General features: G+C 43.1%; 1 protein-coding gene across 2 annotated transcripts in view; it reads left to right on the forward strand.

The window, feature by feature from the left end:
- The first annotated feature begins 673 nt into the window (after positions 1-673).
- lepr (leptin receptor) overlaps positions 674-27,437 on the forward strand; it is a 48,045-nt gene continuing 21,281 nt past the window's right edge. The window contains exons 1-2 of one of the 2 annotated variants that reach the window (XM_042057174.1): positions 674-806; positions 25,197-25,249. In XM_042057174.1, coding sequence (XP_041913108.1) covers positions 25,210-25,249 — 40 coding nt within the window. In that variant the 5' untranslated portion in view covers positions 674-806; positions 25,197-25,209. Of the gene's footprint in view, positions 807-22,017; positions 22,261-25,196; positions 25,250-27,437 lie in introns of those variants that run through there. The other variant, XM_042057173.1, reaches the window with a different exon arrangement.

Consider the following 27,437-nt stretch of genomic DNA (forward strand, 5'->3'; position numbering starts at 1 on the left):
ACGCAGATGGGCCACGCCACACTGTGAGCACATGTTTCTTATCACAGACCATCATAGGAGCAGAGGAGGGAGAGGGCATGAGCATCCTGCCTTATGAGGTGCAACAGCATATCACAGACACACACACACACACACATACATACACCCACACACACTCCATCTCCCTCTGTCTGTCACTCTCGCTCCATCACACACAAACTTTCTCTCACTCACACACTCACTCACATCACACACACACACACACACACACACACACACACACACACACACATGTTTTGCACATGTGCACTTTTAATTAATTTTTATGTGCAAAGAAGCATTGGAAAAAGTCCCTATATGATTGCAACATAAAGCCATATGCCAAATCGCATGCAGATGCTTATCAGACTGCAAGCAACCAGTGGGGTGCAACTGTTCAGAGTCAGTGGCATGCTAGACCTCTGGCAAGCGTCCTAGTCCAGTGGCCTCATGCCCCGGGTAGAGTGACAAAGTTCTCACATTGTGTCCTAAACATAAACACTAATGCACTCTCTCTGCCTCTCTCTCTCTCTCTCTCTCTCTCTCTCTCACACACACACAGAGTGTCGTGTTTCACAGCGCACAGCGGCAGTGATTGATGATTGGTGTGTATTCTAGGTGAGCCAGCTCAGAATAGCCGCTCGTTTACCCAGAGACCAGTGGAGAAGCAACTCAAGTCCCTCCATCGCCTGCCTGTTGACCTGAGCCAAACAAAACTACCTGAGCAAATCACTACAATGTGCCATATGATTCAGCTCCACACCGGCCCTATGAGCAACCAGTGACAGGTGAGTGTGCCTGCTGTGTCCGGAGCCTGGCGTCTGTGGCGAGGTTTAGTCAGAGTAAGAGTTATTATAGAACTGAGTTGGGTAGCTATGTTGATTAACTTTGATTAATACAGTGAGTAACTTTGTTTCATCAAAGACAACATATTTTTGTTTTGTTTCCTACGAGTGTGAGTCTCCCAAAGTGATTGGCAAGATGTGGTCATGCACAGTATATTGTTCTGCTTTGAAATCTATAGCGCTATGGAGATTTGGAGACCCAAGGATCCGTTCAGCAAATGTATCCCTGGCATTATAGGGCTCTGTGTAATGAACTGAAGGCAATGATTCTATGAGAAGCATGTTACACATTGCTGTGTGAACCTTGTAGAAAATGGGTTGTTTATGTAGCATCATGCTGTGCAGTTGTGCTGTGCAATAAGTAAAGGGATTGTATAACTTTAATGTTATATTTGTTCTCATCTTCAAATGACCCATGGATGTTATTTCCTGTTATTGTGAAAGCTGGGGTCAGAGGAGCTTTTTTGAGCACACACTCCAACTGATTGTATCTATAACATAAATGAGGTCTGGTTAATATTTGCAGCACTGAATAATGATGGCTGGCTTGTTAAAGATAGCCCTAATGCACTATGATGCGTTACGTTTCTCATAGGTAATATGTTGTTTCCTCTCTCTTTCTCTTTCTCATGCTTTACTTCTGCGTTCTTTTCTCACACGTTTGGTTTCGGGTTCCGTTTTCAGATGGATCTGTCTTTTTCTCTCTCCTGCTCTCTTTGGTTTTCTCTCTATTTACTGCCAAGTGTTATGTCAAGTCATGTTCCTCTCATTTCAGCATGTTCCAATAAGGTCCAGCTTATGTCAGCTGCGTACCCTGGTAGTTACTGGGGTTCAGTCTCTTCACAGACAATATGGCCTTTTTATCAGCCATTCTCGGTGTTCTTTCCTCTTTAATAGTATTGCATTCTATTGTATTACTGTAACATCAAGACTGCAGGTGCCCCTCGCTCTCCTCAACAGCTTCTCAGTGAGCCCCTCTAACAACATTACTGTATTCACTTGGAGAAAAAGCTATGTGTCAGCTAGCATCCAGCACTGTCTCTACAGTACTCTCTGAGTTCAGGCATGCACAGAAAATAACAGCCTAGCCTGTGGGTAGCTGGTGCTGTTTGTAAACACTGCGTGTTTAGTAGTCAAACCACAGATGTGCTGACATGATTTTAAAGAGTGGTGGACAGAAGCCCGGCCCCAGGTGCCATTATGAAAGGATTTCATTAAGGATGCACAGGCAGCTTTATGGGGTGCTGATGTACTGTGTTGACTGAGAGAGAATTATGTGTTCTGCGCAAGCATGCCGGTTGGGTGGGATGGGGCGGTGTTGTGATGCTTTGGTTTAGTTGGCATTAACACTAATGACTTTTGGACAATGATGGCCAAAGGGGACAATGGGGTGAAGTAGCTGGACTCGTGTGCTGATGGACCGTGCGGCTGCCGAAGCTAGCGGCTGCCCCTCGAGCTTCCAGGAAGATGCATGCTGATTTATTATAATGGTCAATTAGCGGCGGCTGAATCATGCCCACATTCACACTCCGCGCTCAAGCCTCTTGCAGCACCTATGCTGTTGTTTTGGGTGCTGTTGTGATTCCCAGCAGGATTAAAGCCCACAGAAGGTTGGGCTCAGATATGGAGTGGAGGCAAGCAAAGAAGAGTATCATGTAATGAACTAGAGTTCTTCTTTTCTTCACACTTTGTACAGCACTGGACCAGACCATTCATTTTCTATAACCTTTAGTGGGCGCAGGAACATGACCAAATGGCATACATTATGAGACCAGTGCAATCCACCACTTTGTCCTGTCAGACTGGCTGTAAACAGCTTGGGGCTGGTTCCCCAAAACGTTCTTATCGCTAAGTAGTTCTTAACCTATTCCTTAACATCTCTCTTAAAGGAACCGTATGTATATATTAAATATACAAATATTTCAATTAATCATAAAATGGCCCTGATATGTCACTAGACATTAAGAAATCATGTTCATTTCAAATACTTATATCACTGACAACAGTAGTCCGGCCAGGATATTGTCATTTAAAAAGTGAAGTTGCAGCCCTCAACTGATGTTGATGTTGTGTTTTGTCATGTCATGTTGTGTTTTGGCCTGATGCACCACCCTCCACCTATCTACTAATCACGAAGTCAGTAGTGTTTCGCCATCAGGGTTGGCAACCTCGAGTCAGGGGGGAGGGGGAGGGGATACACCGCTCTTCAGTATTTTGAAAGTGATTGCAGTACCAGTTTTGGCCACAATGAACATTTTGTTCCTTTAACGTTATGGCACGATTCCCGACACGTTCATACGCTTAGTATATCTTCTGTAAGTCACACGTTCGTAAGGTTGGTCTGGATCATTCGTAAGCTCTTAGCGTTGTTTGAGCTCAAGACGATAGTCGCCGCCACTGTGCAGCAGACTTTAGAAATCAGCGCAGCGCAGGTCATACTATGGTACAGTATGTTGACAATGTTGTGGCTCAACGATAATTTTATGTTATGGACATTTTACGACTAATAAAATATGTTCGCAATGGATACAGGCCTACGTTTACTTTATTTGGTATCATAATGTGGTGGTAATTAGCCTAGGCTATTTTGTAATGTCATTAAAGCGTTCAAATTGGCAATCACTTTTAATAATTAAAAGCTGGCAACGAATTTGCCTCTAAATGGCTAAGATCTATAAATGGGTAAGAATGGTGGTGTCCAGTAAGTGACCAACTATGGCAGCGATCCAACGTGTCCTTGTATTGAATCAAAGACGGCGCCGGCCGAGGGGCCGTTTAGTCCATGCCGCTCCATAGCTCTTTTTTTTGTTGCTGTTGCACAAGTTATTCCGAAAGCTGTTCTCTCTGTTCTTCTCTATATTTTACTGATAACTTACTCTGTTAAAATAAAAGTTACTGGGACTTCCGGTGACGTCATGTCTAAGGCATAAGCCTAAAAACGGAGCTCCGTCTATTTGATTATTAAAAATCCTAACAACTGACCGAAAACTAGGCGATATAATATATTTGCGTGATGTCAACTTCATCTAGAGGCAGAGGTGCTGGCAAACAGCAGAACTTGACGGATAAGAATGAAAATCCGAAGCAAAACCAAAAGGGAGAAGACGATAAGGCTAGTGCTAACGTTCACCACATGGAATCCAGGGTATTAGTCGAGCTAGAAAAGCTACGGGCGGAAAACCGTGATGGACATGAACAGACTAAAGGCTTCTACATACCTGACGCACCCGACCGGTAGCGCGACAATGTGACGTCAAAATGACGTAGATCTCTCTGGCGCGCCAGGGTTTTGGCCGTGTAGCGCGAGGTAGCGCACCACTCATTTTTTTTCAGACGAGCGCGACAAGGCGGAAACAGGAAGATGGACTAGTTCGAGGGCAAGCGAGTTGCAGTGTTTTGTTACAGTCGTGAATTTTTAATAGTTTGCTGGATAAGTTAACAAAGTTACCAGTGAGAGTTGCAACACATGGAATTAAGAGGAAAGAATAGAAACGATTTATTTTCAAACAAAGGATATCTATTAAGGCCTGAACAAAATCTCTTTCCACTTCAGGAAATTACACAAACTCAGCCAGCTGCTAGCTAGCTAGCTAGCTAACTAAACTGTTTAAATTATTAAAATTTCCCTCGGGATGACTAAAGTACCTATCTATATATCCATCTATCTATCTATCTATCTACCTGTGCACACACCTTGGAAACTACATGATAATGATGATGGTAGTTGTGAATAGTAGCAACCAAAGTCTGAAGTACCATCACAGAGGCTAGCTACTGGTGTTTCCATAGACATAATATACATAGACGCCGCATCGACCGCTGCTCCCTACTAGCGCTGACGAGATTTGGAGCCGCCATCTTGGACCGGTCATCCACTCCACTCAGTGTAATCTGTTTGGCCGGTGCAATGAGCTGTCAGCACACTTAATTAATCATATCTCACTGAATACCGAACAGATTTTCACGCGGTTTTTTTTGCTGCAAAGGTCATACATGTAGCTATGATACAGGCCACATTGTTCGAAAATACAAAATACAACCAATAGTACGGTAATGTTAAATCTTACTTGTGAAAAGTAAATCCCCCGAGTATGGTCCGCCGATTTGAGCAGGAACATGCTGCACAGTGCTGTCATCTTGTGTTTTCTGCTGCAACGCAATGAGGAGTATGACCGGTCCAAGATGGCGGCCGCATTTCTTGTTTCCAGCAGCCAATGCGGCGTCTATGTATATTATGTCTATGGGTGTTTCTTACTGCAGCTTCTTCTGCTGTGTAAGTAGTTAATGTTAGTCTTTTCACAACAGCGACACCTCTGTTCAGGAGAATATTGCAACTAGTGTTGCGACCACCACGCGCGAGTATAAATGGTTACGGCGCTTCTGTGACGTCACATTGTCGCGCTACTGGTCGGGTGCGTCGAGTATGTGGGACGTTTAAGGCCTCGCTTACAAAATTGGGATCGTCTATGGAGGAACTGAAAACTGAGGCCTAGTCCACACGTACCAAACCGATCTTTTTTTCCTCCGTCTTCCCTGGAACCGTATCAAGAATATTTGCGTCCCTACGGATCCATCCACGGGCACTGTGTCTTTACAGAAATTCACCAAAACTTGCAAAACGTGCGCTTTTAAAACAGACAGAATAGGCTACGGCGAAATGGCTAGTGCAAGGAAACCAGAATTGTTTGTGTGGACTGATGGTGAACTGTCAACTGTAGTCAACTGTAAAACTAATAAACTTTATTTTACGGTTTGTGAAGGGTGCAGTCCCGTCCTTTATTTGGCTAACGCAGGTAGGCCTACTAATCACCTTTACTTCTTTGGTTGTAGGATAGTCCGTGATTCACATTAGTTTTGGCTATCACCGCAATTAAAGGCTACTAAACGCATAAGGCTTACCCAAGTTCTAGGCTATTCTGTCGCCACATTTATAATATTGCTATAAAACCTTCGTTAGTAAGTCAATAGTTTTGCCTGCATCAAATCTTTTTTTTTTTTTACTTTATTGCCAGTACATAACTTACAGGCAAACATAACCACACAATACACTAAGGGCAACAACAACAACAAAACTAAGATATAATAATAATAATAATGATATAAAAAACAAACAAAACCAAAACAAAAAACAAAAACAACAACAACAGCAACAAAAAAACAGACAAACATACACTCAACTAGACTGACAAAAAAGACCTTGATCGTGGATCACATAATATTTATAAATTACATGGGCATATTCATCTTTCAATTATCTGTTCACTTTCAACCCATGTATAGAGTAACAAGAGTCCATCTCCTTATAAACAAAGGCAGTTTCAGCTGTAGAATGGCAGTCATATTTTCCATCATTTGGACATGTTTAATTTTCTATATCCATTCAGATATTGTGGGAGGGTCAGGCTGCATCCAGTGAATGGTTATCATTTTCCTAGCGGTCATCAAAAGGATATGTAAAATATAACATTGGTCTTTGGTCAAATTTTGTTCTGCCATGTTGTCCAATAAGAACAACACAGGGTCCAGAGGTAAATTAATACCCATAATTTTTTCCAATTCATCTTTAATGTTTCTCCAGAATGTCTGTATTTTGGGGCAATCCCAGAATATATGGGTATGGTCTCCAACCATCCCACAATCTCTCCAACACTTGTTATTACATTTGTTCACTAGTTCGCCCTTCTATATGATTGCCTCAGCTAGACTAGAATGTATGGGAGAAGTGCGTGTTTGGCAAGGTAGCTGTCCGTGGTCCCGGAGTGCCTGGAGCGGATATCGCGATAGAGCGATGACCGCTTGCACCCCCCTGTGTAAGGAGGATGAGTAACAGGGCAATTGGTGAAATGGAGGAGTAGGGGGAGGAGGGGGGATGATTTCGCGAACGTCGGAGCGTGTGACGTATGGAAAAGGAGGTCGGCTTAAATAGGCCTACCCTGCGGCGGCAGTGGGTGAGTTAATTGCTGTCAATCATCCCGAAGGCTCCACCCGAACTTTGTTTATAAAACATCATTTCACTAGTTCGCCCTTCTATATGATTGCCTCAGCTAGACTAGAATGTATGGGAGAAGTGCGTGTTTGGCAAGGTAGCTGTCCGTGGTCCCGGAGTGCCTGGAGCGGATATCGCGATAGAGCGATGACCGCTTGCACCCCAAAAGATCACAGAGAAAGGCCGCTACCAACTACATAAGTGCTTGCTGAGCGAGTCGTAAATCCGCTAGATTGGAGCGGATGTAAGACTGGTAGGCATCCGAGGACCAACGGCCCAGTATTTTAATTTGTTGCTCCGATAAGCCGTTGAGCGCAGCTGTTGTGGCAGCTCCTATCCTGAAGGAGTGTGCGGAGTAGCGATCCGCGGGAAAACCAGATTTGACTAGAATGGTTTTTAAGAGTGTCTGGAATCTGTGGCGAGTGATGGGTAGCCCTTCGTCTGACACGAAGGGCGGGCTAGTAGACGAAGCTTGAGCTGACCGATATGAGATGTAGTGAGATAGGTATTGGAAAGGCTGAAGATCTGAGGCGGAGTTAAATGGATATGGAGTGTCCTTTTCGGGACTGATCGGTTTTACTCTGTTTGATGGTAAATCGAATGGTGTCTTGGTCTAGCTGCTCTAGATCTGCGATGCACGGGTGGACATCGGGAATGAAGAGAGACGAAGGGCATGTAAACTCGCTACATCTCAGCAGCCCAAAAAGGCCGGTAGAAACATAACGGAGATGGTGGAATCGGAATGCGGTGACATGACCCTTTGCGAAGGGTAGCGAGGCGGGTGGCGAGAATGCTTGAGGTAATGGGAAGGCGGGAGTCTTGGGGGACTGGATGTTGCCTACGGATACCTTTAATTAACAAGCCTATCCTGGTGTCGGAGAAGGGGCATTCGGAGCCGTGGGAGCGTTTGTAGAAGAAATGAATGCCAGCTAGGTAGACTCTAATGGAAGAAACTTTGATCCCGAGTGAAGTGTGGGCGTAGGTGATGATGATATGGTGACTGCATCGAAACTGGTAAATGGTAGTGAGTGCTTTGCGTGGAACTGTTTGAAGCACGACCAAGCAGTCCAGTAGGACTGCATGGTCCTGGGTGCGAGGGCATGAAGGGCTTGGTCGGCTGTGATGGGCTGAAGATAGCTGAGGGGGTGGTTTATGGGAAGATGGTCTCCGAAAAGCTGGGGAGTGGAGTAGGGTACGGGTCCGCCTCTGGAGCCGAGCTTCTGAATCTCTGGAATTTAAGACGAGAGAGAGAGTCAGCAATTCCATTGTGGCAACCGGGGACGTGCGCGGCTCTTATAATAAGCTGGTAGCTGGCTGCTATCCAGATTAGACGCCTAATAAGAGGGGAAAGCGCAGGCGATTTTGAGCTCGAGTTATTAATGACGTGCACTACGGCTTCGTTGTCGCTGTGGATTATCACACTCTTGGAGGTCCGCTCATTCCCCCAGGTAGGGCCGTGATGGCTACGGGGTAGAGTTCGAACACGGCTGACGATTCGTTTTCCGTTATTAGCGCTCTGAACTCTAGTGGCCAAGGGGATGCAAACCAGCGCCCTTTGAAAAAGCCTCCGAAGCCTATTGAGGGGGCTGCGTCTGTGTACAGCTGGAGGTCTTCTGGATATGATTGGCAGTCGTCGTAGAACATGCACAAACCATTCCATTCGTCTAAAAACATCCTCCAGAGTTTGAGATCGGCCAGGCACTGGGCATCTAGATATACTACGTCTTCGAGAGATGGGGATGCTGAGGCGCAGTTTAGGAGATGCGAGATGAAAGGGCGGCCCTGGGGAATGATTCGCATGGCGAAATTGAGGTGGCCTAGAAGGGAGAGAACTTCTTGTTTGGTGTGAGATGGTGAGGTTATAAACTCGTTCAACAGTAAAGAGATTCTGTCTTTTTTCTCTTTGGGGAGAGATGAAGAGAATTCTTCGGTATCTAAAATGATGCCGAGGAATTCGAGTCTGGATAAGGGACCGCACGTTTTCTCTTCTGAGAGTGGGACTCCCAGTTTGTTGAATACGTCAGTTAGCGTAGAGATGCCTAGGGCCGGTGGGTAGGAATGGGGGATAACTACTAGAAAGTCGTCCAGAAGATGAACGAGAAATGGGAGCTTATAGTTATTTAGGAGAATCCAGCACAGGGCTTCTGATAGCGTATCGAAAATTTTGGGACTGCTGCGGCAGCCGAAGGTGAGGCGAACTGCAAAATAGTATCTCCTATGCCATTTGACTCCAGAATTCGAGATCAATGGGCATGACTTTGAAGGCTGAGGTGATGTCCGCTTTAGCTAGCCAGCAACGTCTACCTGCCTTTTTGATCAGAGCGATAGCGTCATCGACAGAGTGGTAGTGCAGCGAGAACTCTTCTAGTGGAATCAGACTGTTAATGCTGGGAGTGGTACTATTGTGCGGAGCTGAGAGGTCGATGATAAGTCTCTTTTTTCCTGAGTATTTGCGCGTAGCTACGCCTATGGGGTTGATCCTGTAGACTGGGAATGGAGGCATGGTGAACGGACCGATCATAAAACCAGATTCGACCTCTTTGCTTAGGAGTGAGGTGACTACCTCCGGATCTTTGACGGCAGATTGTAGGTTTTTACAAACGAAAGACTCTGTAGGTCTTGCTAAAACACCTGGATGGAACCCGTGCTTCAACCCTGAAGTCAAATAATCGCAAAATCCCCTATTTGGATTGGACTGAAGTTCTGAATGGAGAGCAGAAACAATGATTGGAGTAGAGAGATACTTTTTAAACTTTTTATATATGTTCTTGAGTGCGGAACAGACTGACTTGGCACGGGCGCCTGCGCAGTAGCTGCAAACGTGGAGGTAACGGCAGGAGGATTGGCGACACTGAGCGAAGTTAAATCTTCGGCAGATTTTCTCGACCTTTCCAGGAACGCTCGTCCTCTTCCCTGGCTTCTCCTGCCGTAGCATCGGGGATGCGGGGAACATAGGAAGAGGATTTAGGGGCTGTGGAGCTGGTGCTGGGGAATTGATGGTCGGGGTTGACTAGTGGACACTCGGCCGCGCCGTGACTGGGGCTATTGCAGAGGGGACAAGATGGCTTAAGTCCTAGGAAAACGCGGTTATGGAGCTCCATATCGAGCGCGCCCCAGTAGGGGTTTTAGTTCCAGAGGCCGACTCTGGCAGCGCATTTTGCTGAAAACAGCCGGTGGTAGCCTACGTATGAAAATGAGCTCCACCGTAGGATACGGCTAGGCCGGCGATGATGGCCAGGTAGTCATTTAGCTTAGTCATTTGCGTCGACTGGAGAACACGAAACAGACGACTTCTGTGTAGTTGGCAAAAGCTATGGTGAACTCGGGAAATGACAGGGTTTTTTGATGCTGGGCCAGAATTTTTTTTTTTTTTTTTGAGAAAAACCAGTTCGCCGCAAACTAGATCCCGGTTATGAGAGGGAATAGGAAGTGAGGGAAGAATGGTAGAAAGGTCTACGTCTGCACCTGACAAGATGAGGTTCCTGGTGGACGCTGTGACGGGTGGTGGTTCGAATGCTGCAGCGTGAGGAGGCGGTGGCAGGGCCTGTGCTGTGGCTAAAGAATAGTTTTGCTGCCGGAACGGGACGTCGTGGTCCGAAGCACTCGCGGAGTGCTGATGACCCGCTGCTGCGGGCTGGTCTAGCGCGGAGCCGGGGAAGAGATGGGAAGGGAGAAAAGGGGGGAGGGAGGGAGCGGTCGCTGACGCGACCGGAAGGGGAGCAACCTGGGACAGGGTCGCGGGAAGTGGGACGGGGAAGGAAAGAGGGTTAGGGGGGGAGTAGCGACGCTGTCGCTATCGGCGCCGACTAAGACCAGGTGCTCGCTAACTCATAAGAGAGATGGGGAGCTAGTGAGGTGACTCTTCGAGCTGACGCTTCGTGAGTTGAGGCGTGCTGTACAGACGTGGCTCCCGGGATGGAAAGGGGAGGGGGAGAGGGGGGAGGGAGGGAGCAGTCGTCGGAACGACTGGAGGTGGGGCAGGCCTGGACCGAGTCCTGGCTAGGGGAGGTGGATGGGGGAGGGAAAGAAGGAGTGGGGGGGGGGAGTAGCGACGCTGTCGCTACCGGGGCCGTCTGGAAAAGTGGGGCTGGACCCGGAAATACGGCGGAGATGCGGCGGGAATGGGCCTGAGCCGCTGACGTGGCAGTGGCTGTGGCTGAAGCAGCGGAATGATACGCTCTGAAGCGTGTGGTGCCGGAAAGTGCTGTCGGCGTGCCCGGTTCGCGAGGTGGCTGGTGGTGTGTGCTTCGTCCGGCTGAATGGCCGGCGGAAGGAACCGCGTCGGGATGCCAGAAGGAGCAGCTTGCTTCCTGGTCTGGGGAGGAAAACAAAGTGAGGGAGCGGGAGGGCGAAAAGACCGGGTTATCCGACTGCGTTAGAAGGCGGAGGAGATGGAACTTCCTATCCGACATGCGGCATCGCGATGCCGCGGGAATGGAGAGTGCTGCGGATGCGAGCCACTGTCCAGTGGGTAGGGTCAACGCCTTGCTGGCGCTGGGTGGATTTCCAGTTCCATGAGAGCTGTCTTGTCAATGCGAACGATACACAGACTGAATGATTTCGCGAACGTCGGAGCGTGTGACGTATGGAAAAGGAGGTCGGCTTAAATAGGCCTACCCTGCGGCGGCAGTGGGTGAGTTAATTGCTGTCAATCATCCCGAAGGCTCCACCCGAACTTTGTTTATAAAACATCATTTATTAAAAACACTGACTTTTAAATGGGTCCTAAAAAACCTCATCTTTACTTTCCAATCAAATTCCTTCCACAGTTGGCTCCCAATCCCCTTATGACATTCAGAGCATCTTCCACTTATCATCCTCTATGGTGACATTAAGCTCCATTTCCCATTCCACTTTGATATGTAGAGTGTTATCAGGTGTGTCAGCCATTAGCTTTTTATAGATGAGAGACACTTGATGTTTTGTTGTTAGGAGTTGTTGTAATATATGTATGAAATGCATTTCAATATTAGTGGGGCCTTGCTTGATAATGTCCCAGTCAGTGTGTTTTGTGATGTAGTGTCTGATTTGCAGATATCTGTAGAGATCGCTCTGGGGTAAACCAAATTGATCCTGGAGTTGTGAAAATGATTTGAATACATTTCCTTCAAATAGCTGATTCATTATTTTTAATCCACTTTCAGACCATCTTCTATAGACTCTGTCAACTATAGATGGGAGAAACTCTATATTTCCCAATATGGGCATAGCCCGTGACAAAGCCACCCCTCCCCTTAGTTGCTTTTGGACTATATTCCACACTCGAAGTTTGTGCTTAATATATATGTTGCTTATTTTAAAAAAAAATTGAGACTGCTGACTAAGAAATGGCAGAGTATTTAATGATATTCCTGATAAGGAATTTCTTTCAATAGACACCCATCCAATCTCTTTATCTCTGGCTACCCTATTGCTCTGAGTTGGGCTGCCCAGTAGTACATTTTGAAATTGGGTAGGCCCAAACCTCCTTTCTCCTTACTTGCCATTAATATTTTCAATCTTATTCTTGGTCTTCTATTTTGCCAGATAAATTTTGATAAACGCTTTTCAAGCAACTTAAATGTGGACTGTGGAACCTTAATAGGTAAGGAAAAGTAGCCTTGATAGAACATTCATTCTCACTGTCTCTACCCTACCAAACAGTGAAAGCGGTAACATATCCCATCTGCTTATGTCTACATTGATTTCTTTTATCAATTTATTATAATTTGCTGTAAATAGTAAAAAAGTGTTTTGGCTACAAATTTTGAACCGAATGCGCTACAAAATATGATGTGATGTCTATTTTATGTTTACTGACCACAAGAAGTCCATTGGCAAATTTATATGTATGCTTGTCATATTTATATTTATGCTTAAGTCTGGAATCTGTATTCTTTTCAAGACTGTGGTTGAAAATATTTTTTTTACCACAACTTTGAAGGTTTTTCTCTTTGAAGGCAGTATTTATATTATGGCAAATTGTTAAAAGAACAATATAGTCGATTTGTCCAAAACTCTGCTTCACAACTGCATATAAAAAAAAGCAATAACATAAAAAACAACAGTGAATTATCATTATCACTCACGATCTCCAGATCACTCGTCTCCACCATCATTGTTTGTACAAGCACCCTCACATGCATATAGAACTGCAACGAACTCCGGCTTTACAGCACTTGCAGCGCTCTCTATTTTCAATTTCAAATTAAGATCAATTTTTAGTCAACTTTAGTATGGGTTCAAATACTTATTCTCCCCACTGTATCAGTTATACATTTGTATCTCATCTGGTTCAAAATATGCAGCCAAATTTCAGGTGGCGGATTTGACTGCCATCTTGGTCTCAGAGATCACTAACTCGGGCGCCCTGGCTAAATAATTTCAGTATGCCGTCAGCTGTATCCGTGCCAAATTTGGTGCTTGTAGATACATTGGCGCAAATAATAGGGTGTAACTACAGTCAAAACTGCTTTTTTGGACAGCGGCCATATTGGAATTGGAGGATTAAGTGGTCGAGATATACTGGGTCATAAATATAAACATTCCTATGTGTTTCCCATGATCAATTAAGTTGAAAAAGACATCAAGTTTGTATTTGTAGCTCTTGTGGTTCAAAAGTTATAGAACCCTTTTCAGGTAGCGGCCTTATTGGATTTGGCCGCCATCTTGGCCCCGAGGGTCTCTGGCTCCGGCGTCTGTCCTGTTCTTTCTTTGTCTGTCCTGTTCTTTCTTTTGTCCTGTCTTATATGTTGTGTTATGTCTTATATGTCACTATGCCTGCATAGAGAAAATTGCCCCTCGGGGATAAATAAAGTTTTTTTAATTGAATTGAATTGATATGTAAAGCAATCAGTTTACAACAGTAATATATCTAGTAATATTAAAATAGAAGAGTTTGGTAAACGCTATATCTCCATTTTTAAAAACATTAATACACTATGTTATTTAATTGTGAATTTCAGGTAATATTAATAAAATTGCAGCTGTGTTGTTCTGATTGAGTAAAGATAAATTGAATAACAATGAAATAAAAACAAAATGATTAATGAAAATTCATTAAAACGGATGATATAGCGTTTGGAACCACCTCTTCAATATTACTATATATATATTACCTAGTAATTTTATAGGCGGCGGTACATTCACATTTACACAAGATACATTCACTCATGAATAAGTCATAACTTTCCAAAATAAAGCAAAAAAAAGCAAACATAAACTTTTCTATGGCACACCAGAGGGATGTGCCCTGATGCACAGTACTGTGCACTGCATCTCTGCAAACATGCTACCTTAGAATATTGAAGTATTCAAGTGATTCAAGTGCTCTTATTCCACTGTGGAATGAATGCCTGTCACAGACTGTTGTGTTCAGCTGCTGTGATTCAAGAGGCATGATATGAACGATCAATCTCCATTAACTCTGAGAGGCTCATTCACAAACACCTCTCTCCACTGCTTTATTGAATGAGCAGAATGAGTTCAGATCAGGACACTGAAATAATCACGGTAGACACACTTTTTGTTTCCAATGATTTTGTTTCCACTAAATCATTTCTCTAAATCTTCCTCTATTTCTTCTGGATTTTTTTGTCTTGTTTTTTTCTTCAGTAAAACGATTCCCGGGACACTGAAAGAGCGCCGGGGTGCACGGAACTTGGTGGGCATGTAGCCCCACAAGGATGACATGGAACCATTGTTTTTCATTTTGATCCGTCACAGGCACGCACACAAGCACACGCACGCACACACACACACATAAACACAAACACGTACACGCACGCATGCACAAACACACCCACACACATGCACGCACACACACACACACACACATAAACACACACACTAACACGCACACACACATAAAAACACACACATGCAGGCAAGCAGGCACACGCACACACACACATAAAAAACACACACACACCCCATTACCCCCATACACCCACTCACAAGCGAACACACACACACACACACATGCAGGCAAACAGGCAAGCAGACATGCAGACACACACACACACACACACCCCATTACCACCATACACACACTCACAAGCAAAAACACACACACAGCACACTACACAAAAGCAAATGCACACACTCATTTACATACACAAGTTGCAAGAGTAGGGGATGGAGTAGGAGACGGCGTGATTTATTTTTGCGGGACTGAGTGGCAGTACACCTAGTTGTATGTACACTAAACACTCCTTGAATGGTTAAATGGTCCATTTTCTTTTCATCTTACCATAGAAAAGGATTCCACCATCTTTTTGCAACTACAGCCATTTACATTTGTAGGTGAATGACAAGAGAGACCTTTCACTGGCATGCCAATGGAATAATCTGTTAGCATGGAGGTCACTTCTGATGGTTTTGTGTTGTTGTGTGTTTGTTTTTCAAATGGTGACCCCACCCTTATGAATATCTCTCCAATAATTATCCTTATGGAACCTTTACCATCCTCTTACTCTTACCATGTGCATAGGGGCAAGATAAATGTGGATAATTTTCCAGATAAGGCTGTTAATAGTTTGATTAGAAACTTCTTTATTATTGTTTAACTGTGACTATGGCCATTTTCAGGCCAATACCTGTTTATTATACCCATTTCCTCACTGAGGTCAATACACTTTCAACTTATTTGAATTGTGTATTTTCTTGTCTTCCCCATGTTGAGGAAAGACCAGGGCATTTGACCCCTGTGTGACTTTTACACCTTAAAGAAACAAGACATCATGGATTACTGCTTGGAAGCACTCTGGTTACCTTGGAGAGGGTCTAAATCAGTGTTTCTCAAAGTGTGGTCCGGGGACCACTGGTGGTCCGCAAGCTATCCCAAGTGGTCCACGAGCAGACGTGGTAAAATATAATATACGTAGATGAGTTGTTTTCAATATTAAACCAACTTGTATGTAAATCCAAACAGTTCTGCAACACTGTCTATGTAAGATATGCCAGTTTAAATCATATGAATCCTCTGACACACTAAAACAAAGTGCAAAGACAATAAGCAAGGTGGTTCAGTGAGTAGGCCTATTGTGTAGGCTAATATACTGTTGAAGTAGGTCTAATCTTTTTTTTAGGGACCTGTCTTAGTAGCCTATCTTGAATCCCATCCCTTTCAAACTACCTTAAAATTGTGCGATTAGCCACCAGAATAATAAATCAAATAAATCAAAATACAAAATATGATTGGGATATAGGTCCAAACCTATGAGTAAGCATTCAGTGCATAGACTGTATATATAGTTCTATATACAGTCTATGATTCAGTGTAATAGAGGTTATCAAAGATACTTTAGTTTGTATTTTCTTTTAAAATATATATTTAGGAGACAAATGGAGTCATACCACAGGTCTATGTCCAGGGATGGATTATTGAATGAATAATACTAGGCCCAAGAGCTCAGGGGGCCCTGAAGCCTAAGACTGTGAAGTTGCTTCTCCGCCCTTCTCTTCTATTTCCACAAAACTCACAAGTCGTCATAATGTAAAGGGTCATTTTTTTTTTTAATCTTCCGGGGGAGTATGCCCCCGGGCCCCCCTATCTTAACTTGGGGAGGGTTTTTTACATCTATGCCCAGGGGTTCATAATCCATCCGTGCCTATGTCCGTCAAAAGTTTGGTAGGCCTATATCCTAATTGACTTATAAAGACTTGTTTGTGATTTTAATAATATTTTTGCATGGCAGGAAATGTATTGAAATTCAGACCGCACCACAGATTTGGTCCCCCCCAATGTTGATCTCATGGCTACGGCCTTGGCGCAGCCATTGGTAGTGTTCCACAGTACACCACTAACCGCACTCCACTGCCGGTCATCATATAAAACCCTGGAGTAGTATTGGTCAGTTCCTGGGTTTTTGCTGATTTGGAAATGGGCTTGAATAGGAAGGTAGCCAGACGGATCTGCAGAGCAAATTCAAATGTGCTCACAGATTTATCTAGGTTCACCCATATTTGTTAATTTGTCTGTGCTAGATTACGGTTACGCTGGCGAGTCACACCGCTCCGTCTGGCATCTTGTTTTGTCTGATGTCTGTGTGCGGAGCAATTTGGGTTGCACCCATACAAATGTGCTATATAAATAAAGACTTACTTACTTAATTACCCAGGCTATGGGGTTAAATTTGTTTGTTTTCAATCTCAGACAATCTATGTTATGATATACATGTACCGTAAGCTTCAAGAGACTCTCTTCATTCCCCTAGATGAGAGAGGTGTCTAAACGTCTAGAGTCTTTTTTATCAGATTCCTCATAAACCATGATCCACTAACTATATAGTTTATTTACATTCCTTTGTGTAATTCATAGTCTCACATCTGTCTATTATAAAATAACACACCCAAATGGGGAGCCCTGAGCGCTTACGCTATTGGTTGTATCAGAACATCTGATGGTGAGGGGAGCATTGCACGGATCAAAGATTATTATCTTATGTCCTTGCCAGATGCACCGTTCTCAGTCGTCATTGTAATGTGGTAGGGGGATTACTCACTCACTTATAAATGGGTGAACCATGCTGTGTTGTCTCAATGTGTATATGTGAAAGAGTGTGTATTGTGTGCGTATATGTGACTGGGTGGGTGGATGCTTCTCTGCATGTGTGTGTGTGTGTGTGTGTGTGTGTGTGTGTCAGTGCAGTATATCTTGGTTCACTGAGGTTGTCTCTGGGTGACTTTGAGGCCCGGGGGTATGAGTAAAGCGTCACTGGCCACAACAGATCATGGCTCATCAACACGCACTGTGGCTCTGGTTCTTTCCCCCCGGGCGCTATGCTAATCCTGCTACACATGGCCCTGCCAACACCTGTGCACTGGTCTTGTATCCAGACTGCTTGAGCCTTACTGCTCTCACATGACCTCTGGTGCCTGAACAACAACAAAATCACAAAAATCAGAACGGCAACCATCTCTTCTAAATGAAATTACACTTTAAGATACATTGCCAAAGTATTTTACTCTACACCCTATTTTTTTCCATTTGAGGCAACATTTTGATCAAAATCTTTAGAAACAGTAAAGTAATGGAACAATAAGACTACAGCCTGCCCTATAAAACCTGGGGTAGGATGGATCTTTGTTGGGGTTGTATCTGTTATGGCACAATCCAGTCAGGTTATTAGAGGCATAAATATGTTGAATTACTGTTTTTAGAAGGATATATGACATTCTCATTCATCTAAACCAGGAAACGGGTGGAGAGCAGACGGTTGAAGGCGGCTACTGAAATGATGCAACACACTGTGAAAGTTGACACAATCCAAAAAGAAAAAGAAAAAACTGTCCAGCGTTTCAAGACTGAGACCCACCCTCTCTGGGAAGAGCTCTGGCAGTCGGAGATCTCTTCACGTAAGAGCACCGTGGCCTTGGCGTAGAGTTGAGGGGCCACTGCCACACTGGATAGAGATCCAAGACTGTGGCCAGATGCACACAGCCCCTGATGGAGCAAACAACTGACAGCCTTGTGCTCCTATTTTTCCCTTCCTGAGTCAGACGACTAGGATCTTTTACAAATTAAGCACCCATTAAATTTGTAGAATTGGAAACGGCTGTCCCTACAAACGCACATGACATTTCGTATGGAACTGCTTAAACAGTCTTTAGACGTAAGCTCACTAGAGATTTCTTTTCCCTCTGAGTATTTGCGCAATGTGTAATAAACAGAGGGCAAAGGGAGTAAGACAGAGCTCCAGTCCTGTAGGTATTGCTACACTGTAAAAAATGACATTTACCGTAAAAAAAATACGGTTTTATACTCTATTTTTAACAATAAGAGAATATACCTGTAAAATACAGTAAAATCAGCTTTTTCAAGAAGACTGCCGTAAAAGCACGGACAAAGTCTGTAATGTTTAAATGAGAAGAATCCACCGTTTTTTAACACAGTTGTACCATTTTAAAATGGTTTAGACTTTTAATTTAGTAGTTATCAGTGTAAAAATACTGTGAACATTTTTTTTTGGTGTTTTAAACACTGACTGCTAACTTGCTAATGTTAGATGGTGTAGGCTATAGGCTCAAACAACATTTCAGACGTGTTTTGGGATTACAATAACAGCTTTTTAAATAATGTACAGCATCTATTTCTCACTAGTGGTCAGAAAATCCAAGTATAAAAAAACAAACAAATGACTTTTATCTGCAAATACGGCGTCTTGGACCATCTTATGAACTCCGGCTTGATTTACTTTGAGAGCTGCCTTTGCTCATTAGCATAACTGCAATTTGATTGGCTGGCGCTCTGCAGCAGTTTAAAAAGTTGAACCAGAGACGGTTGATAATTTCATTGTGATTTTACTACAATTTCGCCGTAAAATTACAGTCAACATATACAGGGGAAAGCCATAATTTTACGGCAATTCCTTGTATGGTATTTTATCATAATTTTACGGTAACCAAGCAGCAACTTTTGCTGCCGTGCCTTTTACCGTTTTTTTACGTTTTTTTTTTTTTACAGTGTACATGGAGTAGGGACATGCAGAACCACCATACTCTCTCACAGCCACCTACAGTACTACTGGGGGTCAACTAAACTCACACCCCTGTACCTTTTATGTTGTTTATGTTTTTATAAATGAGCCATCTTTAAAAATATTTTAGTCATAATGTGTGTATTTTGTCTTACACCCCCCCCCCCCCCCCCCCCCCCCCCCACTATCTCTCTCTCTCTCTCTCACACACACACTCACACACACACACACACACACTTGTATATACTGACATAAAAACACAAACCCAGAGCCGGCTAAGTTCGGTGTTCCAAATGTCGACATATGTTGTTCAGATAACGCTCAACAGATTGATATCCGCAGAACATGCAGACTTATATGTCTGAAAGCAACTACAGAGAGAGAGAGAGAGAGTGAAAGAGAGTATGGTTGGTTGGTATGGGGTGGCTTTGAGCCAATAAAAGCAGCACATCACCAAATGACTAACAGACCTTCCATAAACATCTAGACCATGTCAACAGTCACTCGATAATTCACTGGAAATATTCCCTAATTTCTACAATTTATAAGGAAACAGTAAGTTTGGGAAATTAACCCCCCCCCCCCCGCTTTTTCCATAAAAGTAATGTACAGAAGGCCTATGTAGTCAGTAGACACTGGATGGATCTGGTAAATGTCTAAAACTACTGCAGTGCTCAGTCTCATGCAGAGACATGCAGGCACAAATAGTCACACATGCCCTGGGGGGTTAATTGGTTATCTGTCTATACCAGACCCTCAAATACTGTAGCTGTTGAGGGTGGTATATCTCAACGGCTCTTCTCCAGAATAAGGGTCAAACTATTCTAACCTTTAAACTTTAGGAGACTTGGCGTCAAGATGAGTCTTTTAGATTAGAACGTGTGAAAGGGCAACCAGCACGGACCTTTGAGGAACACTAATGGGATTTAGTTGTTTGGTTAGAGAAGAAATCCTCTCGGTCCACATCTTTGTTGTGAACCGCAAGATGTCGAGCTGAATAGGCTAAAGAGATGTGTGCACTGTGCAGGCTATTAAAGCTGTAGGTTAGCATGTTGTACATCCTACCATTGTAAACACAGCATTTGATAAATCGGCTGGTCGACTTAATTAGCGTATAACGTATCCTAATGAAGTCATGTAGCGAGAGGTGGAATAGGCTACGCTATACCCAGATGAATATTGATCGACAGCGTAGCCTGCTTTTTCCAGTAGCTTACCCCCCGGGAGAAAGATAGTTTGTGGATGATGTCATTGCCTTAACAGAGAAGGTGATGCTGAGGGGTGATGTCATCTCATCACATGCGACAGGTTGTAGTTTTGTGCTTGCTGTCTATCCTTTCTCTCTCCTCAATGCAGTAACACTATGTATATTTAACGAGGCAAGGGTGAGGTCATCATTTTGCTTTGAGTGATGCTACACACTACAGAAGGCATTCCTACATAAATAATTAGTGTGTGTGTGTGTGTGAGAGAGAGAGAGAGAGAGTGAGTGAGAGAGAGAGAGAGAGATTTTGTATATTGTTCAAGATAATTTTTAGGTAGCATATTTTCTCTATCACACATGCATCGTATTTTAGGAAACTGTAAGAAGAATTCTCTGATTCACACATAGGCTACCATACACTAGACTACACATACACACACATTTACCATAGCTTAATGATATAGCCTACGCTCTTGATGATTCCACAACCAAATCATATTGTAGGCTATCATATTAAGGAACTAAATCAAGCATAATAGAACCTGTGCTTACAAAGAAAATCAGATGGAGTGAGTAGCCTACCAACACAGTTGGGATGCGCTTTGATCTGTCTGATGATGCGCTTCTCGTGTGTTCTCTTGGGGATGAAACAGTGGCTTTGGCTTTGGTTTGAATTCCGACTGTTCCGCTAAGACAGGGATGGTGATATCGGCACGGTGCACTGACACAATCTTAAATCACTGCATTGGTTGCCTGTCCTGTATAGGGCATGGCATGCTTTCAGAGCCTGATGTAGCCTACTGTTTACTCAGAAGGACAATGCATTATTCTGGCAACTGGGCAAGCAGATTAGCTTTTATTGGCCCTTATAGAAGTGATATTTCTGCCAAATACCTTGTGTGTGTCTGTGTGTGTGTGTGTGTGTGAGAGAGAGAGAGAGAGAGAGAGAGGCGTGGTTTAATTCAGTGGACCCTTACCAACTTTGTGGGTCATTTGACACTTGCTTTTTGAACAGATTTTATAATATATAATTTCTAATCATTATTATAATCATATAATAATAAACACAGTGGCAAATGTTGTGTGTGTGTGTGTGTGTGTGGGGGGGGGGGGGGGGGGGGGGGTAAACATTTCCAAGCTAGATGGTCATACATTAGGTTATTTGTGTTCTTACTTTTTTATCAAACCCTTTTTGATTTCAGCAAGAGATCATGGTAGGCCTAGTAGAAGTACTGGAAATAGAATCAGAACAGAACAATATTTGAAATGCTATTAGACCTTTTTCTTGCACCAATTATGCAGTTAAATAATTCTCTAGGATTTATCATTGATGTAAAATGTAGAATAAGGGTATACACAACACAGTTGGTGAAAAAAAAATGGAAATCCTCCAGTGAAGGTATAGGGCAATGCACAATACACCATTATGGGCTGCCATGACGAACTTCTTCTATGCGTGATGTCACTGCCTCAGAAGTGCCTCCGCCTTCAGTGAAGTGAAGTAGCCTAGAGGAGCGGCGTATTCTGTTCAGCCGATGGTGAGCTGTAGCCTAGACTGCTTGTCTGTTTGAGTAGACTACCGCGCCGGTGCAGTAAAAGGACATATATGTTAATGTTATGTAGAGTCAGCGGTCTGTGATGAACTTATTGTGAGTAAACAATGGCAAAGACAAATTTACAACGAATGAAATAAAACCAAGCAACGCACTCTCCCAGCGGACAAGGAACTTTGGGACGGAATTATATTAAGTAAGGACCTTCTCTTTAAACGTTGTAGCCTATTGTAGAAGTTGTAACCTCTATTACCATTAGTTTAGTAGGCTATATTTAGTTTGTCATTCTTTATTTTCTCTGGCTGCGTCTATTGACCTTGACTTTCGTGTGAAATTCTTCTAACATTTCCCGTCCTAGTGCGATAGCAGTCTTAACTCGCGCAGTGTCTGGTAGCAATTTCACTTTTATTCAATGATTGCACACCTTGCTTCGTCTATTCACTTTTTTTCACCGTTTATGAAGTCGCTTGCAATACATGCACAACTTATATTTAAAATGTACATTTTTTTTAAAGACCTCATTAGATTTTGTTGCTGTGCTCCAACGTGGTTCTCAAGTAGCCAAGACTTTATGCTATTGTTGTAGTCGGGACCGCAATTTAGTCGTGTTTGGCTGGCTTATGAAATGTATTTCCGTTATGTGCTTCGAGATAGTTATTTTGCCGTAACACTAATGGAACCTCTGCATATCGGGAAAAGTCAGGATTTCCTGTTCCAGTGAACGCGCAAAGAACGCTCGCCTGGTTTTTGACCGTTCTCCATGTGACTCACGCCATCAGCACTAACTTGGTGGAAAACCTCCCAGTGGATGCAAGCTTCTCTGTCATTGGATCTGGTTTAGTAATCCAGCAAAGAAACCATTGTGCTTTTAAACAATAAAAGATAGCCTATGGCCGTTTTCCAATTGAGGTGACGTCCCAGTTCAGCAAGATAGCCCAATAGCGTAGACTATATTGGTCTACGGGTTTATTCCCCTGATATTTAAATGATGAAAAAAGATGAGAGGCTTTATCGTTGTCAAATGTAGTATATAACTCCAAACCTAATGTTGTGTTCATTTCAGAATTATTATTATTATTTATATTAGTTTACCTGTTTTTCAGATCCCTATAGCTTACTAGGCTGTTGTTTAGCCTAGGTTGACCATAGATTGCCATCTGTTTGAGTGTGTGATCAGAAGATCTGTGCGTGCGTGTTTTATTTATTTATTTTACTAGGGGTGGACCTTCCATGGAAAGCAGAAGCCTGACACATATGAATGGCCAAAGTCCTGGTCTGCTGGTCTCATATTTATTCTGACCACTGCTTTAATACTGCAGTGAAAAACACAATCAGTGCCACAGGGCAGCCAGCTCCAGGCCTCCTGACACCCTGACACCTGTGCATTCACGGGTGTGTTGTGATGCTAGCTAGCTAGGATTTTAGCTTAATTTAGGGAATCAAGTGTACACGTGCCACCCTCAGATACTGTGCACCTTCACTTTAAATGGGCACCTAGTCACCTTGTGTAACCTGCGTTATGTTGACATTTACATTTGCACCCACTCCTATAACTTCTTCCACTGCCATGTTGCCCATTATCCTTTAATTTACCCTCAATCTTCATATAATGTCATGTATTATGTTGTCTTCTAAAGCACTGGGATGTCTACATGCACTTTATGTTTATTCTCTACTGTACAGCATGTGCCTCTATATGTGTGTGTATGTCTATGTTTGCTTGTCTGCACCATTATCTGCACTAAGATGCTATATTTCAACCCTGCTGTATATTTGTATTTGGAGTCTTCAGTGTCATTCTTTACACCTAAGGTGCTTTGTGTATTATATGATGGTGGTAGGCACTGCAGGCTCTCAGAAAACGTGTTGCAACCATTACTTTTGTATTTTGTTGCTATTTCTGAGTAAACAACTTAAATTCCATTTTTTATGCCAGGTGTGTTGAGAAAAAATATGCTTGCTTTTCTGTTGAATGTAGTCTCCTGTGATTGGCTAGCGCAACAGCCCGAGACATAGTTGATTGCTTTTGTGAATAGCGTAAACACTTGGCAACTGCAAGGCTAAGAAACATTTTGTTCTATTACCCTTCAAGTGTCAAATTGAAGTCCAGGACATTGGCCATCAAGACACTCTCTGATCATTTGAGGAATTTGAAAGTTGATTTGGTTTAAGCTGTCAATGAAACCTGGGAACAGCCAAGCAGACCGCCATTATTATCACTGAGTAAATGAAATTGACTTTTTCACACATGCTATGTTTAGTTATAGCTATGTTATGTTTAGTCATAGCTGAGGGAAAGGCTGTATCTCCCGCTTGCACTGTGTCCTTGTGGCTTCCCTCTGTCAGATTCATTCCCGTCACAAAGTTGGGACACGCGCTGAAGGATTAATGCAGAAGGGGATTTGAATTACGGTGTTATTGATGAGGGTGTGGATTGTGAATAATTGGTCCCTCATAGACCATTTCATAAGGCAGGGCTAAGGTGCAATGCAGCTCATGAGTAGTACCCACACACAGCTTAAGGTCAGCCTCTTTGCCCATTACTCTGCGGCAATTTTGTAGCCTAAGAGAATAGCATTTTTGCCAAGTTTATCTTCAGATGCATGTGAGCTGTTTAAAAATGTTCAAACAAGGTACCTGTTTCTTGAGCAGACGTCATAATAGCTCAGTATGAAAGAGTTATTTGTGCTCTATTGCCAGGACCTGTTCATTTATATTTATATTATATTATGTTATATTTATATTTATATTATACCTATAATTTTGATTTATTATACTGGTACACATACTGGCATGATAGGTATGCAAATGACAAGACTTCCGTTATGCAGAATACTATTTGCAAATATTTCCTGGACGTAATAAAGCTCAAAGCTCAATGAATGCCTTATTCACATGTTAAGAAATATGCCTGTTTCTGAATGCTGAAGATGAAATGTACTAGATGCCGTGGCTCCTAAGGATGGTATCAATTAGTATGGGGTGTTTTTTTCTGCTGTTAAATGCCCCCTGACTTTAGTGTGTGTGTGGTGAGAATCTTGTCATGCCCTGTAGTCATCTCTAAAGCTCTCTCTCTCTCTCTCTCTCTCTCTCTCTCTCTCTCTCTCTTTCTCTCTCCTGCTCTCTCCACAGGACTCTTTTGACTATGCTGAATCTCTTCATTAGTTTGGTGCTCACTGTCCATGGTAAGTTGTTTTCTCTCCCACTAGAAAGCATTATGTTATCTAATGACATGTCCCTACATAAACACAGGCACATAGATACACTCATATACAGTACAAACAAACAAACATGCATAGACACATACACTGCCTCATTTGGTTTTCATGGCACACACCCACACACACATCTATAATACAAGAGCCCCAAATGGCTTCTATCTCACAGCTAGTCCATTCTGATTTAAAATGGCACTCCCTTGATAAAAAAAGGTTATTAATTAGTGTGCTTTGTTGTGTGACTGAGGGCAATTCATCAAGACCAAGTCAGTGGTGTGGTGAGCCATTTCAGTAAGATAACTACCCAATCCCCAGTCCACTCTTTCCTATGGCTGTTTCACAAATACAGACCCTAATGGGACAAACACTGTCGTCTAAAGTGACACAGATAAATGCATTACTGTTGTTGCTGTACATGATTGTTATTGTGACTGTGTGTGTGTGTGTGTGTGTGTGTGTGTGTGTGTGTTAGGGATACACAGTCTCCACACCAAGTCTCTACAGGCACAGGCACTACAGTTAATCTACTACTAGTGATGGCCTACCTGTTGTTCACACATAAGACATTATCTTTGATTTTACCCTGAAATGCAAATTTAAACAAATCAAGACTGTAAGTCATGAAATATAAGCAAACCATTTCAGCTGGGAACACATAAAAATTATACAAAGCATGTGAACATTTTGAAATAAAAATGCAAATCTCACCCCTCACCCTACTTTAATAGGTTTGTAAAATACATTGTACATATCTGCCCATGCCGATAATTAGTAAATGAAGATTATTTTCACTAATACTGATATCATCGAGTATCCCTAGTGTTTTGTTTGTGTGTGTGTTGTGTGTGTGATTGAGTGAGAGAGAGCGAGAGAGAATGTGTGTGTGTGTGTGTGTGTGTGTGTGTGTGTGTGTGTGTGTGTGTATTTGTGAATGTGTGTCTTGTGTCTTTTGTGTGTGTGCCCGTCTGTGTACGTGCGATTTTGCGTGACATTTTGAAGTGTCTCCCCTGGTCCCTTTGCTGTTATACCTCCATGAGCCATTCATGCTGGGGAGCTGGCCTGGGTGATTCACGCTCTGTGGGAGGCTAGAAGTGTGTGTGTGTGTGTGTGTGTGTGTGTGTGTGTGTGTGTGTGTGTGTGTGTGTGTGTGTGTGTGTGTGTGTGTGTGTGCGCGTGGGTCTGTGTGTGTGTGGGGTGGTGCCGCAGACATAAACATCAATGTGAACCCACCAGCTGCCAACTATTCCGCCCTGGCCTCCAGATAGACTCATTATTATTAACAGATAGTCAGTCAGCACAGAGAGGGGGCAGATAAAGACATGCATGCTCACTGGGAGAGGGCACGAGAGAGAAGGAGGCTGTTTGGATAGATATGAGAGAAAAAGGAGAAAGAGAGAGAGAGAGAGAGAGAGAGAGAGAGAGATGTAGGATGCATAGGCAGCAGGAAAGAGAGAAGGAGGCAATGAAGAAGGGGTGTCTCAAACAAGGGAGAGGCATATGCTGATAAGAGAGAGAGAGAGAGAGAGAGAGAGAGAGAGAGAGAGAGAGAGAGAGAGAGAGAGAGAGAGAAGGTAAACAACAAGGTAAGTGGGAGGAAGGGGAGATATATAACGTAATTTACGTTACATTAGAGAGTTGATTAGACTAGCTAATAACAGTGTCCACATTAGGCATCAAATGGTTTAAAACAGTGCAGTGTAACAAAGGCCGATGCCTCTCAGTAAATGATTGCCAGAGTTCACATGGCTAACAAGCACTGTCATTATCCTACTGGTCAGGACATTCAAAAACCACTTGATTTTGTTCTTGAATTACCTCCATGGCAAGTGGACACTTCTAATGACACTTTATTCTTTAATGGAGAGTTTTACAACCTCACTGTTTTCTAAAGACTTAATTTAATTGAACCACAAAGTGTTTTAGCTTTATGCATTTTTCAAAGCATAGGGCTTTGGAGATTAACATCACCATAGCAAACTCCCTGTGTTCATTTCGGTTCAGGTTTCTTGTTTCATGTCAGCATGGAAAACTGTTGCTGACTTACAGAGGATTTAGCTACCTGTAGATGTACTAAATGGAATGATTTATGTTGTTTGTACTGCAGTTTGCGTTTGTGTATTCCCAAATTCAGAATTTACGTACTGTAACTTGCTAC

The sequence above is a fragment of the Alosa sapidissima genome, chromosome 12 (assembly GCF_018492685.1).
Source record: "Alosa sapidissima isolate fAloSap1 chromosome 12, fAloSap1.pri, whole genome shotgun sequence".
Lineage (NCBI taxonomy): Eukaryota > Metazoa > Chordata > Actinopteri > Clupeiformes > Clupeidae > Alosa > Alosa sapidissima.